Source organism: Mirounga leonina, unplaced genomic scaffold, assembly GCF_011800145.1.
Source record: "Mirounga leonina isolate KUSES-001 unplaced genomic scaffold, KU_Mleo_1.0 Mir_117, whole genome shotgun sequence".
Lineage (NCBI taxonomy): Eukaryota > Metazoa > Chordata > Mammalia > Carnivora > Phocidae > Mirounga > Mirounga leonina.
Window position 1 is genome coordinate 6,178,071 of NW_023270274.1, and position 16,040 is coordinate 6,194,110.

The following is a 16,040-nucleotide window of genomic DNA, read 5'->3' on the forward strand; positions in this document are numbered from 1 at the left end:
AGTGGTAGATAAAACAATAGCATATCTTACAATCACTGACATTTTACACTTAATGGAATACAGTATACCTCATATTTGCCACAGTCCTACGAGGTAGGAATTATTATTAATCCTAATGTACAAATGAGGAAACTGAGGCTAGAGAGGCTAAGTAACTCAGGGGTGCCTGGGCATCAGACTGTTAATTTCAGCTCAGGTCAAGATCTCAGGGTCATGGGATCGAGGCCTACGTCGGGCTCCATGCTCAGTGGGGATTCTGTTTGCGATTCTTTCCCCCTCCCTTCCCCCCTCTCGTGCTCGCTCTCTCTGAAATAAATAAATCTTAAAAAAAAAAAAAAAAAAAGGGAGAGAGAGAAGCTAAGGAACTCAGTGTGACCCAGCCAGCAAGCGGGTGCACAGGATGGGGCGGTGTGCCTCTCTAGCTGGGATCTCAACCACAGCGTGGCTCCACCTGTGAACAAATTTGTCCAGCACAATATGTGATATACAGGAGCCGTACAAGGTGAGACTGACTACTTCTAGCAGGAAGGGGAGAAGAGGGAAGGGCTTGGGCCCCCGAAGTCACACCCTGCAGGACCAGCAGGAATGCAGTTGGGGTGGGGGGCTCCCGGCAAACACAAAGGGACCAAGTGTAAAACAGCAGAGTGTGTGTTCAGAACTACAAATGGCCCATTATGGCTGGGCCTGACAGAGTTGAGGAGTGAGAGCGGTAACCGAGGGAGGAAAGGAAGGCAGGGCAAAGGCACAAAGGCGCTGCCAAGCTGCCAAGCTAAAGGGAGCCCGTGCACAGTCCAGAGCAAAAGAGAGCCACGGTCAGGCAGACATTTTAACAGCCCATCGGGGCAGCAGAGCAGAGGCCAGACTCACGTGCACTGCACGGCCCCTGGGCAGCCGTGGACTTGAGGCATCGGGAGGGAGGGAACAGCAGCAGCTAACGAGGCTCACTACACGGCAGTTGCTGTTTTACTTGCCTACAAATGTCTAAACTTCAAAACAACCCAAGAGGAAACCGAAGCACCAAGAGTTCCTAGTAACGGCTAGACGTGGAAGGGACAGGGAGCAGCAAGGACCCCCTCCCATACCTGCCTTGGCTGCCCCGCTGCCAGAGAGAGCATCAGCAAGGAAGAAGAGAGTGAGGCCCAAGATGTGTTTGGTTCCACATGTGGGCTGGGTGTGGAATGAACGGGACGAGGGAGGGGACGGCATCCTTCTCTGTCTGGGAAGGACCACCTGCAGACCGCCAGCTCACATCTCCTCCTTGCCAGGGCCGTTCCCCTCCTCTTCCTCCTTCCTGCTACCCCTTCTAACACCTTACCCTGCATCTTTAAGGATGATCTCCCGAGGATTATCTTCATCTCTGTCCCGGAACTTTTAATTATGAACTTACGTTGTCTGCTAAGTGTGAGACTATAGAGATAAGGTGAATGGACTTAAAGGTCACTGAAATTCAGAGTAATCTTTGAAAAGAATGGGAAACAAAACTGAAAAACATCCATTAAAATAATCTGCAAGAACATAAAGACTTAGGTGAAATAAGAAATCAGGCATCCATAGTAGCCCTGTGTGGTTCTCTCTCAAACACCTGGCTGCCCGAGTACATTAAAGATCTGTGTCCACCCCAGCCTGGACGTTTGCCTGGTGGTGTGTGCAATGATGAAGAGGTTGTGAGAAAGCTAGAGAAAAACAGAAAGCGAGGTCAGGAAGACCCTGACCAGGAGAACCAGGGACAGCAGAGTGGAGACATCACGGTTTCTGGGCTCTGGATGCATGTGTCTGTCATTTCCTGTACCACCAGGCAGGCGGCCCATCGTGGACTGAGCCAGGGGGAGCAAGGGAGTACATAAGCACAGAGACAGAAGGCTGTGCTCTCTGAGGGTTCCAGAACTTACAGATTTCAGAAGCAGAATGGCACCAGGCAAGTGGACAGCGAGAGCACAAACATAAAGAACACTGGCGAGGAGCTCAGATGTTTTCGTTGACAGCGGCTGGGTGAGAGCTCCACAAAGCCCACACGGGAGGCATGAAAGAATCCTAAAGAGGCTGCTCTCAGATTTTTCGGTCTCAGGATCCTGTACCCACTTAAAAATTATTGAGGAAACCAAAGAAGCATAACCCGCATAAACAAGAGCCACTGGTCTTTACCACACTAGAATAAAACTGAGAATTTTAAAAATATTTAATTCAAAAGTAATGATAAACCTAGTACATGCCAATATAAACAACACTTTTAGGAAAAATATATTTTCTAAGTATATTTTAAAAACAGTTAATGAGAAGAGGGGCAATGTTTTACACTTGTGCAAGTCTCCTTCACGTCTGACTTAACAGAAGATAGCTGAACTCACAAATGCTCTAATGCAGTCTCACCCAGCACGCAGTCTCTGGAGAAAGCCCCACTGTCTACCCATGAGAGAATGAAAATGAAAAAGGCAAATAATGTCTAAATGTCACTATGGAAATAGTTTTGACCTTTCCACCTCCTAGAAGGACCTCAGGGACGCCCAGGGGTCTCTGGACCACACTTTGCTAACTATGATCTAGAGGAGGGCAGACCATGGTGATCAGGAGAGACAAAAGACAGAACATGCAGGTAAGCCCCCAGACTGGAAAACCGTGAGGGGAGGTGGGAGAACATCTGCCTCACGTCAGCAGACATAAACATTCAATCAGATGTCACATTCTGCTGGCACTCTTTTTGTTTCATTGCTTGTGGAGGTGGAGGGGTGCGACGTATCAGAATCGTGATCTCATTCCCCTAAATTCTGATATAATCTCTCCCTTTACGCCCAAGAGGTGAGAATTCCTGGTATGGAAAACATATTGCTAATAAAAGTATGTTCTGTTAGGTATTGGGGGTAAGAAGAATGATTTACTTACAGAAGCTACCAAAGGAAGTGCAGGTAAATTAAGAACCTAACCCCAGAGGGGCACCTGGGTGGCACAGTCGGTTAAGCATGCAACTCGGCTTTGGCTCAGGTCATGATATCAAGCCCTGCATTGGGCTCCACGCTCCGCACAGAATCTGCTTGAGATTCTCTCTCCCTCTGCCCCTCCCGCTCGTGCTCCCTCTCTCTAAAATAAGTAAATCTTAAAAAAAAAAAAAAAATTACCCAAGATTTAGAATTACAAGTTTTAGCTTCCCAATACAGTGTTCAAACTAAGATTAATTTATATTACTTGTATGCACACCAAATAACAAGGAAGGAAAACAACCCTGAAATAAAAGGGGTGGGACACTGATTGTTTCCCATAGAAAATCCGCACATTGGTACGGCTGGGGAGGAGCTGAGGCTAGTGGCTGGGTGCATGGGCTCTGGTACTGAACAGGTTTGGTTTCAAACTCTGGGCCTGCTGAGGACTAGTTGTATGGACCTGGGGCAGGTGCACGGCTCTCAACCGTGAAGCTGAGAGAACAGGCTTCCAGCACTGGGCAGTCGTGACGACCACATGGAAATTCACTTCAGCATTTGATGTGTATCTGACATAGAATTTGGATTTCATAAATGTTGGCTATTAATGGTAATTTAGCTATTACCACGACTACATTATTGATTAATGTTCTATTGTCCTTCAGGGAGTTTATACTATTCACCTCTTAACTTTTATCCTTCTCTTCCGTTGGATTTTTTTTTTCAATCCTTTAAGTCTGTTTTCTAAACATTTTAGCGCTCTCATGTTTAAGAAAAAAGCTTTGCATAGTAATCTCAGAGACAGCTTTCTAATCACTGTAATTTTAAAAGGAAATTGTTCCAACCATAGGAGTTCCAGACAAGAGTTTCCAAAACTCTGAAAGGCAAATTGTGCCTAGCCCATCCCAATCCTCTCTTCTTCCCAAGACAAGTCATGCTAAGGGCACATCCTCTGTAATAACCGCAAGATTAATTTCTAGGCCAGGAAAAGACTTGTAATCCCATCTCTTTCCGGTCTTCATTAAATGAAAGCTCAGTTTTCACTGTGAAAAACAGATGCCCGCGCTCACCCACCATCATACCCTTTCACCAAAATGCCTGGCCGTGTTCTGGGTCATCAGGTAGGTCTTCTATTACCATCTGTCTATCTTTCCATAACTGCTCGAAATATGAATTATTTAGTAAGCTAGCAACAAGTAGGAGGAGGTCAGTACTTTTTTCCCTACACAAATTATCTAAAAGCATTTTAAAATTCTATTTCTCATCAAGTGACATTAAAACAGCATTTTAGAATCTATATTTATTATGTATTTTAGTAAATATCGACCTGAAGTACAGCACTTACAAAAGTCTGAACAAGTTTAAAGAATGGGAGAGGTTTTAGAGATTAAAATCACTGTTATTCGGGTATTTATTTAAAGGTTAAAGCATTTTTAAAAGACCCCAACACTTCATTCTAATGAAGACTAAGAGAAAGCCAGTCAAAATACAATGACTCAATGGTGCTTGTTACCCTTTCAAAAAATAAATAGGATTTGTATGCTGTCCGGTAAACAGCTGAAAATCTTCTAAAGACCGCAACAACAAATCTTTAAAGGAATGCTGGTAAATAATCTAACAACATACATGAATTTCACAGACTTCCATGCCTGACGGTTATTGGTTCTGTGACTGTGTTCAAGTGAACTGACCTCTGGGACCTTAGGAACACCTCCTAAGCAGGCCTGTTGGGACAGTTAATTGGGATATTTGTAAAAAGCACTCCACAAAGGGACTGGCACCTAGAAGTCCCTCCATTATTTAAATGCCAAAGTCAGAGTCCAAGGGCTCTCTTAAATCATACTGCTTCTAACATTGTGAAGACAAAACTCACACATGTGAACAGGTTACTATAAGGATACACCACAGGTACTTCTATCCATTAGCAAGCCCTAATTTTCCAAAACCATTTCCTCACTTCTTACTCAAAAGTTAAGGAGAAGAAGAAAACATCACGAAGTTTTTATTCTCACAAAACTTCGACAACGACCACATATTTTATGTAAGTGGCATGTGTTATGACATATTACTGACTGATTTTGCTTATCATCCTAACAGATGGTTATGTGAGTTTTTTAATTTTTCTTTCAACATTCTGGCAAGGATGAAGGTCTTAATGTAAAAGTAAAATTAGTTTCCAGAAGTATCTAAAACCAGAAAATGAGTCCTTACAGTTTTCCAATGAAAACTACTCTTCTTTTTAATTATCACAACTATCCAGTTAAATTTTGATAATATATGAATTGTTATCTTCAAAACAAGAAGGATATATCATTTAATTGGATAATATCACCAAAACTCTTTCGTTTTTTAAGTGATTAATTTGGGGTATTAGTTATTAATCTTGACATTTTTAGACAGACCTGCTGTGGCAGAACCTCATTACACAAGTAATCCTTGCAAACTTCTCTGTACTCTAACACATTCAGATGAACAGCATCACCCAAGTAACAGCTTTATTTACCAAGGCATGATGTGTCAGTCTTATTAGCATCCCTACATTAATATAATCCCCCTATAAAAACCCTCGCTTAATCCTAAGGGGGGAAAAAAAAAACAAAAAAACTTGCTCAAGGATAACCGAACCCTCCTTAACAGAGAGATCCAGTATACAATTAGAAATAAAATTTAGAATTCAAATACCTCCAAAAGAGACACTATAATTGACTGAATGGCATAAAGGAAACTGAATCATGCCCTTCCCCGAGTACAGGGTTTTATGGAATGATGCTATGTCCTCAAGATTTTTCAGAAATCCAACGGAACCTAAACATCCTATCGCCAAGTAATAGGTTTTCCTCCCTATGAGAATTGAGAATATTCAAAAACCTTAGATCCTAAGCACAATATGCTACAAGGACACTGCATTTTTTTGGAAAAAGGTATCTGCATCTTTGTTCTAAGGAAGAGCAACAGACACATACAAACCTCTGCCTTTGTTGGGGACCCTGTTGGCTCTCATTCCTTTTTTCTCAATTTAGGGCATTTCTTTTTTTTTTTTTTTTTAAAGATTTTATTTATTTATTTGAGAGAGAGAGAATGAGAGAGAGCACATGAGAGGGGGGAGGGTCAGAGGGAGAAGCAGACCCCCCGCCAAGCAGGGAGCCCGATGCGGGACTCGATCCAGGGACTCCAGGATCATGACCTGAGCCAAAGGCAGTCGCTCAACCAACTGAGCCACCCAGGCGCCCCTAGGGCATTTCTTTTTTAATGACTCATTCTCATCATCATCATGCTTAATGCTGAGAAGTAATCTGCAGAGGTAAAAAGCCTGGGCCCTGGGTAAAGGCAGACACACCTAGTTCCAATCCTAGATCCATCACTTACTAAGCCATGTTTCCCTGTGGGTAGGTCTCCCACGCCACCTCCAAAGGCTATTGCTAGGATTAAGTGCCAATGCATGGGCTTTGCACAGCGACTGATACACCATAATTACAGAAGGATTAACTATTATCAAAATAAGATCACATAAAAAATCGATTTTAGAATTACGGTTTTCCAACTGAAATTCGACTTCTGGCACAACCATACCAAAAGGGCCCGTAACTTTATCCCCAACCACCACAGGGCTTTCAAACACGGTCCACGGAGAGCATAAGAGAAAAAAATCTAAGAGTTCAGTTTCCTTCCTGCCACATTTTATTCCCTCTCGTGGGAGCATGAGATTGTTCTCAGTGAAGTTAATATTTTCCCGACAGAGTTCCCGCTGAGCCGCTACCCGCTGCTAATTAACTTCATGAGGACAAATTTTCAAGTGACTTGAGGCTTCTGCCTGCCAGATGGCATTTCCGAGATCATCATTCCTTCCTAGTAGAGTTCGGGCAGTTCCTAATGCCATTTTCGTCTAGGAATCCATATTGTAGGAGTCTCGTTAGAGCTAGCAGTTAATAAGTGGACGTGACCCTGGACTACCTGCTCCTCGGGGTCTTCCTGGATGGACATCGAGGCCAGGTCAGCTACAGCTGCCTCTTCTTGCCCCAGCCCCACCCCAACACCCAGGACTGCGGCTCTACCGGGAAGAACAAGGAGGAAGTGAGCCGGAAACACAAACAGAACTGCAAGTTATCCCATCAAGCATGACGTTCAAGGCCTATCGCAGGAATGAATGTAGGATTTGGAAATACCAAACCAAAAACATGAAAAAAAAAAGACTCAAAAGCAAAAGCCGCAAAATACTCATTCAGAACAGAAAAGATAACCTCACCTACTGAGAGCTTCTATCATCTATATGCTCAACCATGGGATTAAAAAATAAGTAAAAGATCCCTGCCAAGGAGTTCGTGTCCTGGGAAGAAGAAAAGATGAGTTACGGTGCACAGTGGCCAGGGTGATGGCCCAGCTCTAACATGACATCAGGAGGAAAAACAGCAAAATACGTGTAACTAAGAATGACCTCTGAGCGCATCTCATGCAGAATTTGAACACCTCTTCGTCTAGCTGAACACTGTATGCAAGCACAAGCACAGCTGGACGCCCCAAGTATGAAGCGGGTGGGCACATGCTCCTTAGCACAGTCACCGGTTTAATCCAATTTAGAGCCAAAAAGGTTAAGTGACTTGGCCAAGGTCCCAAAGCTAACGAAAATTCAGCAGAGTCTGAATTCAAACCCATATATCCAGGACTCCAAACCTCTACTCATCCAGCCAACCACTAAGGCCACCTGGGTGGAAGGCAGAGTTTGCATTCCATCTTCTCCCATGACCTAGCCAGCTGTTAATTTCATCATCAATAAAGGAGGCATCTGAGGGGCGCCTGGGTGACTCAGTCGTTAAGCGTCTGCCTTCGGCTCAGGTCATGGTCCCAGGGTCCTGGGATCGAGCTCCGCATCGGGCTCCCTGCTCGGCGGGAAGCCTGCTTCTCTCCCTCTCCCACTCCCCCTGCTTGTGTTCCCTCTCTCGCTGTGTCTCTGTCAAATAAATAAAAATCTTTTTTTTTTTTTTTAAAGATTTTATTTATTTGAGACAGAGAGAATGAGAGAGAGAGCACATGAGAGTGGGGAGGGTCAGAGGGAGAAGCAGACTCCCCGCAGAGCAGGGAGCCCGATGAGGGACTCGATCCCGGGACTCCAGGATCATGACCTGAGCCGAAGGCAGTCGCTTAACCAACTGAGCCACCCAGGCGCCCTAAATAAAAATCTTTAAAAAAAAAAAACAAAGGAGACATCTGAGGAAAGTAGGTGTTAATATTTCTCAATTCTTAAAAACATACGTTAGCGTAATTTCTCCTTAACACCAAATATCCGTACTCTGTTCCCAACTGTTTTATTCTACTGGACATATAGTAAATGGCTGATACACATACAGCCGGTCCTCATGAAGTTGATTAGCATTCCCAGCTAGACGCTCCCTCCTTCATGCTTCCCCAGCCCTGAGTATATTCTTCTTTTCTAACACTCATCGTGGTGTGACTGGTAGTTCGACAGTAAGACAGAGCACGTCCTCATACCCATCACTGGATCCCAGTATCAGCTAACAAATATCTGTTGCATGACTGACTGTCTTAGTATCTCCAACCCAACAGTGCATTTCAGAGGGTGAGGACCACATCTCCATTATCTTTAAGTTTCTGGAAACATTGTGGCACACAAGAAATGTTTGTTCAAACTGGTGGGGAGGCAAGGTGATAGAACGGTAAGTTTAAAACTAATTCCTACCTCTCTGACAATATAACCCCATCCACAGCCTGGCAGCCTGTTGAACAAGTATGATTTTACTGTATATACCTACACCTTTTACATTTTTTATTGAGGTCATCTGTTTTGTTGAAAATTACTTGCCAACTTATAATGCAAATAGTTCAGCTTAACTTCTTTAGGCTAAGGAGATTTTCTACTCTTTCTGTTTTAACCATCCCACATTTCTGCTGTTTGTATTTAGATAATGGCAGTTCCTTTGTGCTGTGTTCCAGAAGTCTGAGAATTTTTAGAACTCAAAACAAGTTTTCCCATAGAAAAGTCAGAAAACAAAAAGCTGACATGAAGGGCGCTGAGGTTCCCACGCCCGTCCACAAAGGCTTGTTTTGCACATCTGAGCAGCACAGAGCCCAGCCCCACTGTTCTGCCTTCTCCAGGGAAAAGGCCTTCCTGATTACAGGAGGATGCCCAAAACACATTTCTACTCCTCTTCCTCTTCTGCAGGAGACCCATCCTCCCACTCCCATCCTTTCTGCCCCCCCATTCCACTCTCCCTGGGGATCGAGATCGAGGTAAAGCCCAGCACAGATGTGCAGGTTCGAGAACTAGGTCAGGGACTCTGCCCCAGATAGACGAGGACACGGGGCTACGATAACGGCAGCCCTGAGACGCAGCTCAGGGGCTCTAAAGGAGGCAGGGCCTGGGGCCCTGAAGCAAGAGCTTCAGGAGACGACAGGGAAAGGGCTTGCTGTCATGCAGGAGTCATAGTATCATTCATCCATTTGCTCATTCATTCATTCAACAGACGCCTCATGAGAACTCGTAGATACTGCACTGTATTCCAAAAACACAACAGACACGACATGTCTGCTGTTTTGCCCCCCAAGAAACATTTGACTATATCTGGAAACGTTCACGGTTGTCACAGCTCAGAGGGGGCGGGGGGAGGAGGCGCTACTCGCACCTAGTGGGTGGAGGCCAGGGACGCCACTCACCATCCTACGGTGCACAGGACAGCCCCCACATCAAAGAATGATCCAGCCCAAGATGTCAACAGTGCTGAGGCTGAGAAAGCCTGCTTTAAGTAATTTATGACAGCTCTTCTTGAGAACATTATCACAATTTAGAATAATTTTTAATGTAACAGAATTATATTTTGACCTAATTCTATTATAGGGAAATCCATATTGATATGGGAATAAAGAGGAACACTTACTTGTGCATGTTCTCCACTCCTATTATGATCATGATACAGTAGGAAATTCCACTTTGTACAAGAAAATGTAAGGCATACCTATAAAAAGTAAGAGCACTGTTAGAAACGGGTACCCACTCACAGACATCAAGATGAGACCACTGAGGCTACAGAGTGCTCATGGATCACACAGAGCATCTCCAGATAAAAGGTAAGGAATCTAACTTCCAGAGCTTAGAATTCTGTGAACACCTTAGAGGGGGTCCCATATCACAAGCCCCAGAAGAGCTGGAAAAATAAAACGAAACCTCATAAAGGCACACTCAGTGCCCTGACATTCCCCGTCTCCTAGCTACATGGAAGCACTGTGGGGTTATGCAGCTCAAGGATTACAGCTTTTTCCATAACTCAAGGCACAATGGGGAAAAGGAGTAATAAATCTGGATTTCAGAATAGTCCTGTGAGAACATTAGTTATTTGTTTTCCCAAATACCTAAAACTGTTTCTCACAAAGCAACAAAAAGTACCAAATAATAGTATTGACTGAAAACCAGGTACACCCAAATCTGTTTATTCTGAAAGCATGATGGCTCAAATCAAATGATCTTCTAATTCTTCATTTGCAGTCATCCATCTATAAAACATTCTGGCTGAGGTGACACAGAATTTTCTAATGTTCCAATGAGGCAATCCACCATTAAATGAGAGAACTAATTTATCCATTCATATCACAAAATTCAGGCAAACATGATTAGGATTTCTGGTTTTAAACTCAATCCAAACTATCCCTAAGATTATGCATACATGGGCACACAGACATGAACTCACAATTTCCTGTCCCCTTTGATGGCATGAATAATTTACGAAAAAATTTTCAAACCATTGTACACAATTTAAAATATAAATAAGGATCTTAACCTGTGATTAAAATTACTTTGTAAGCTAGTCATTATAGAATAACGGGCATCTCCAATGTGGGAAAGTTACTTAACCTTTTGAATACATTTTTCCATAGAAATATTATAAATAAGAAGGAGGTTCCAAGGCAGGCCCACAGAAGAAACTTATTTAACCCATTGAACAGAGGATGTCAGTCCATCTCTCTCTCTCCCTGTCTAACACACACATAACACACAAAGGAAAACAATGTCGGCCTGGAAAACTACTGTAACTAGAAAGTCATGAGAAAGCAGAAAAACATATATGAGTGTAAACTAAAACAGAAGGAAGCTTTAAAGACATGATTAAAACACACTTTTCTAATTAATTATCCACCTCCTATTGGTTGCCAGCATTAATTCACTAACAGATTTAATGGGGAAATGATGAAGAGGATTACTACATACTTTTAAGGGCTTTATTAATTGAGAGTAGAACTCATTAAAGATACTGGTCTTAAAAAATATTTTTTTTGAGGATTCTTGGGGAAATACTTTTCTCCTCTTGTATGAGTAGATTTCCTTGGAACCACAACAACTCTAGAAGCTACAAGTTTTTTTCTCAAACTGTGTCACGGTTCCTTCTAGACTCCCTTGGCACCACCGTTCAGATGATGTGCTTGGCAATCTTGCGGGGTGCGACATCGCACATTGCCAGCCTCCTGTTGTACCAGCCTTTGTCACTGTGACCGTACAAGTCTGTCCATATGAGGCAGATCTGCGTTCACCTCTGCGTCACTGACCTCCATGACAAGCCTCGAGGTGCTTCTCCCCTCATTTATGGCACCTGGTGACTTTCTTCATAATCCCCCCACATGCAGCCACTCCACTTGCTCTCATTAGGAAAAGGAGCAGAATAAATACAGAGGAGCCATGTAGTATTTTTCAGGCTTAAGAGAGAATCCGTGCGGGGTGTTGACTGGGGTATCTGGCACAGTAAGCACTCAACTATGAAGTATGATTAGTAAAGTAGAAATTCAAGATAGGAGGTATCCTAAAGGTCTTTAATCCAACCCTCATCATTTTAGAGTTGAGGAAACTAAGTCCTAAAATCACATACGTGGTTAGTGCCCTAACTGACATTAAAACTCAAGTGGTTTCCTTCGGGAAACTCACCCAAAGGAAACTCACCCACTGGCTGACTCTTCAAGGGGCAGAGTGGGGCGGGACCCACAGACTGCGCATCACGCCTCTCAAGCCACCCGAGGACTTTGAGAAGAAAGTGATCCTTTATCTCAAAACTTCGGGGTTTTCTTAGATAACACATCTTATTTTGAATTTCAAATCACACTAAACACAGGTATAAATTGTATGTTTAGCAAAAAAGAACGCAAGTTTAAAAAGGTGGAGAAACACCTCCCCGCTTGTTGAACGGATCTGTGCGGAGTGTGGGTTTTCTGGCAAGCACCATCCTGGGCACTAGGAATAAAGAGTCAGCGGGACACAGTCTCGGTCCGCAGAGAGCTTGCAGTGTAGAGGCAGAGACACACAAATAACAGAGTACGTTAATACTGTGTGACAAACACTAAAAAAGAGATTGGATACACAGAAAATTTCCAATCTGGACTGCCACCTGGACTTTGGTAATGACAGATGATAATAATGAAAATGGTCTTGCCCCTGGGTGACTTTCCAGGTTCGTAGTGAGCTGGCTATGGTGCTAAGCTCTTCTCTGTAGTACGACAACTTTCAGCTCTCCCCATGATCACTGACTCCCTTTCACAGATGAGAAGGTAGAGCCAAAAGTGTTGGAAGTCCATGTCCAGAGTAACAGAGCTACCTGCCCAAGAAGCCCCGAGCAGAATCCAGGCTGACTCCAGAGTCCAAGCTCTATTCCACTAGCATAGAGCTGTTATCAAAGATAGTTTTACTTTTATCAAAAGATAGTTAAATAAATACTGTTTTACTGTTATCGAAGATAGTTAAATAAATAATTAAAAGTATAAGCAAATTTTGGGGCGCCTGGGTGGCTCAGATGGTTGAGCGTCTGCCTTCGGCTCAGGTCATGATCCTAGGGTCCTGGGATCGAGTCCCGCATCAGGCTCCCTGCTAGGCGGGGAGCCTGCTTCTCCCTCTGCCTCTGCCTCTCTCTCTCTCCGACTCTCATGAATAAATAAATAAAACATTTAAAAAAAAAAGTATAAGCAAATTCTCAGTTAAAACAAACTTGCAGATGATGGTTAAAAAAAAAAAAAAAAGGCCGAGACCAAATAGAAGTAGGTAAAATGATCAATTCTATTTACAGAGAAGGAACATATGTCTTCCGAAAGGGAAGTTGTCAAAATCAATAGCAGACATGACTGCCTTTGAGCCTAAAAAACCAAAGTGCTAAACTGCAAATTGAAAGGACACTCTACTTCCCCTACTCATTCTAATTAGCGAAGAGTTATTTAGACCTGGTACAGAGAAGTAAAAAAACATTTCTCTTCCCAAAGAAAGGAATAGAAAACGTTTCTTCTTCAAGGAAAAAAAAAAAAAAAGATCAGAGAACTCTATTTTTAAAAATCCTGGTTCTCACATATGATTTGAAATACTAAGGATTACGTAAGGTCAGGTTCCTCATGGCACTGTGTATAAAGCATCTGAAAAGGCTTCTCAGCAAGAAAACACCTCCTCAGTACAGAGTCCTAAGGAAAGAGAGCATGTTCACCTTCACAGTGCTCTGTGTTGTCCGATTCCAAAAGATACTACTTACATTTCAATTTTCTACTCTGTTTACACTGACCACAACATGAATGGTGTCCCTGGACTTGGCCAATCTGAACTATAAGCCTTCCTCAACCCCTCTTTAAAATGTGTCCCCCAGGGCGCCTGGGTGGCTCAGTTGGTTAAGGGACTGCTCGGCAGGGAGTCTGCTTCTCCCTCTGACCCTCCCCCGTCTCATGTACTCGCTCGCTCTCATTCTCTTTCTCTCAAATAAATAAATAAAATCTTTAAAAAAAAAAAAAAAAGTGTCCCCCAGGGGCACCTGGGTGGTTTACTCAGTTAAACATCCAACTCTTGATTTTGGCTCAGGTCATGAACTTAGGGTCCTGGGATCAAGCCCCATCTTGGGCTTCCCGCTCAGCAGGGAGATTGCCTAAGGATTCTCTCTCCCTCTCCCTCTGCCCCTTCCCCTGGTCACATGCACACGCATGCTCTCTCCAATAAATAAGTCTTTAAAAATATATTAAAGGGGGGGCGCCTGGGTGGCTCAGTTGGTTAAGCGACTGCCTTCGGCTCAGGTCATGACCCTGGAGTCCCTGGATCGAGTCCCGCATCGGGCTCCCTGCTCGGCAGGGAGCCTGCTTCTGCCTCTGACCCTCCCCCCTCTCATGTGCTCTCTCTCTCTCATTCTCTCTGTCTCAAATAAATAAATAAAATCTTTAAAAAAAAAAAAAAATATATATATATATATATATATTAAAGGGGTGCCTGGGTGGCTCGCTCATTAAGCATCTGCCTTCAGCTCAGGTCATGATCCCAGGGTCCTAGGATCTAGCCCCACATCGGGCTCCCTGCTCTGTGGGAAGCCTGCTTCTCCCTCTCCCACTCCCCCTGCTTGTGTTCCCTCTCTGTGTCTCTCTCAGTCAGATAAATAAATAAATAAAATTTGAAAAAATAAAAAATAGAGCACCTGGGTGGCTCAGTCGGTTAAGTGTCTGCCTTCAGCTCAGTCATGATCCCAGGGTCCTGGGATCAAGTCCTGTGTCGGGCTACTTGCTCAGCGGGAAGTATGCTTCTCCCTCTGCCTCTGCTCCTCCCCCCTGCTTGTGCTCTCTCATGCTCTCACTCTCTCAAATGAATAAATTTAAAAAATCTTCAAAATAAATAAGTAAATAAGTAAAAAATAAAATGTATCCCCTAAATACTGGAGCATTTAGGGGTGAAATATGTAGACTGGGATATAATTTTAATTCAGAAAAAAAATAAGTTGGGGAATAAATAAGAATGGTGAATAAATAAGAATGGTGGAATTTTTAAAACTGTTGAAGCTGGGTAATGGGCATATAAAGGTTCATTATCTCTGTACATCTCCATTTGAAAAGTTTCATAATAAAAATAGTATATATATATGTACACACACACACAAAAATCACACACACACTACCCCCTGGTATGATTTATGAGAAATTTAAATAGAATCACCTGGGAAAACTAGGAAAACTTTGATGCTACAAATCTGCTGTCATCAGAAGGAAGCAGAAAAGACGGCATGTGGGAATTAAGAGAACAGCTCTAAGTCTCAGGACGAGATACCTACAACTGGCCGCGCCTATCAGAGGACTGGCCACGTGGCAATATGGTAGAGGCTGAATAAATGATCCCTGATTGATTTTTTTCATTGGTTTCTAGGAAACATCTGCAATTGCCAGAGCCAAAAATTAGATTAAGAAACGCCAGTATATCCCAACCCTCACAAGAATCAAAAACAACATGCTCGCACAAACACAGAGGCGATATCAAAGTCCTGCAGATCCTATACCCCACAAGAGGAACTACTAAAGCACAGATCCAGCAAGTGCATCCTCCCCTCTCAGGGAATTTTCATCTCAAACAAGAGTCTACAGAAGAGCAAACCTACAAAGCCTTATCTGTGAGCGGGTTAATAGTACAGCAAATGAGCAAACAGCATGAGCTCTCACTTAAAAAGGAAAATTCAGGGCGCCTGGGTGGCTCAGTTGGTTAAGCGACTGCCTTCGGCTCAGGTCATGATCCTGGAGTCCCGGGATCAAGTCCCGCATCGGGCTCCCTGCTCAGCAGGGGGTCTGCTTCTCCCTCTGACCCTCCCCCCTCTCATGTGCTCCCTCTCTCTCATTCTCTCTCTCAAATAAATAAAATCTTTAAAAATAAAAGAATAAAAAATAAATAAAAAGGAAAATTCAGAAGAAATCACAAAGAAGCCCTTCCACTGAGTCTCTGCTGCTTCGCCAAGACTGTGTGCTCTTCTCCTGATTTGCTTCTGTCACCCAACCAGTCACCTGTAACAAACAGGAAGGAGGGTATTTCTGTATTTAGAGCTCGCCGGGAAGCCCTGCAATTAAGAAGGGAGCTAACTGAAGGGAACCCACACACCTGAAGGGTCATAAATGAAGGCTTTCTATCATAAAGAATTCTTCCCCACCAAAAACAAAAAAACCTCTTTTTACTAATGGCAGCATCTAAAAAATGGTAATAGAGTTCTATCACTGGGCTGCACCCAAACGCACAGTAAGAAAATACTACTTTAAGTGGTTTATTTGTCTTGGCATAAAAGATGTGCAAAATAGGTGAAGAGAACTACTCAGGCCTAAAGGAAATGTTTGTATGTCTTTCTTCTTCATCTGTCCTATTTCATATATTATAAA

At 43.3% G+C, this 16,040-nt stretch overlaps 1 protein-coding gene across 5 annotated transcripts in view; it reads right to left on the reverse strand.

Moving 5' to 3' along the window:
* The window catches only part of LOC118007297 (lysophospholipid acyltransferase 2), a 118,193-nt gene that overhangs the window by 54,253 nt on the left and 47,900 nt on the right, over positions 1-16,040 (reverse strand). For all 5 annotated transcript variants that reach the window (XM_035000319.1, XM_035000317.1, XM_035000318.1 and 2 more), the window contains exon 3: positions 9,797-9,874. In XM_035000319.1, the coding sequence (XP_034856210.1) occupies positions 9,797-9,874 (78 nt within the window). The remainder of the gene's footprint in view (positions 1-9,796; positions 9,875-16,040) is intronic.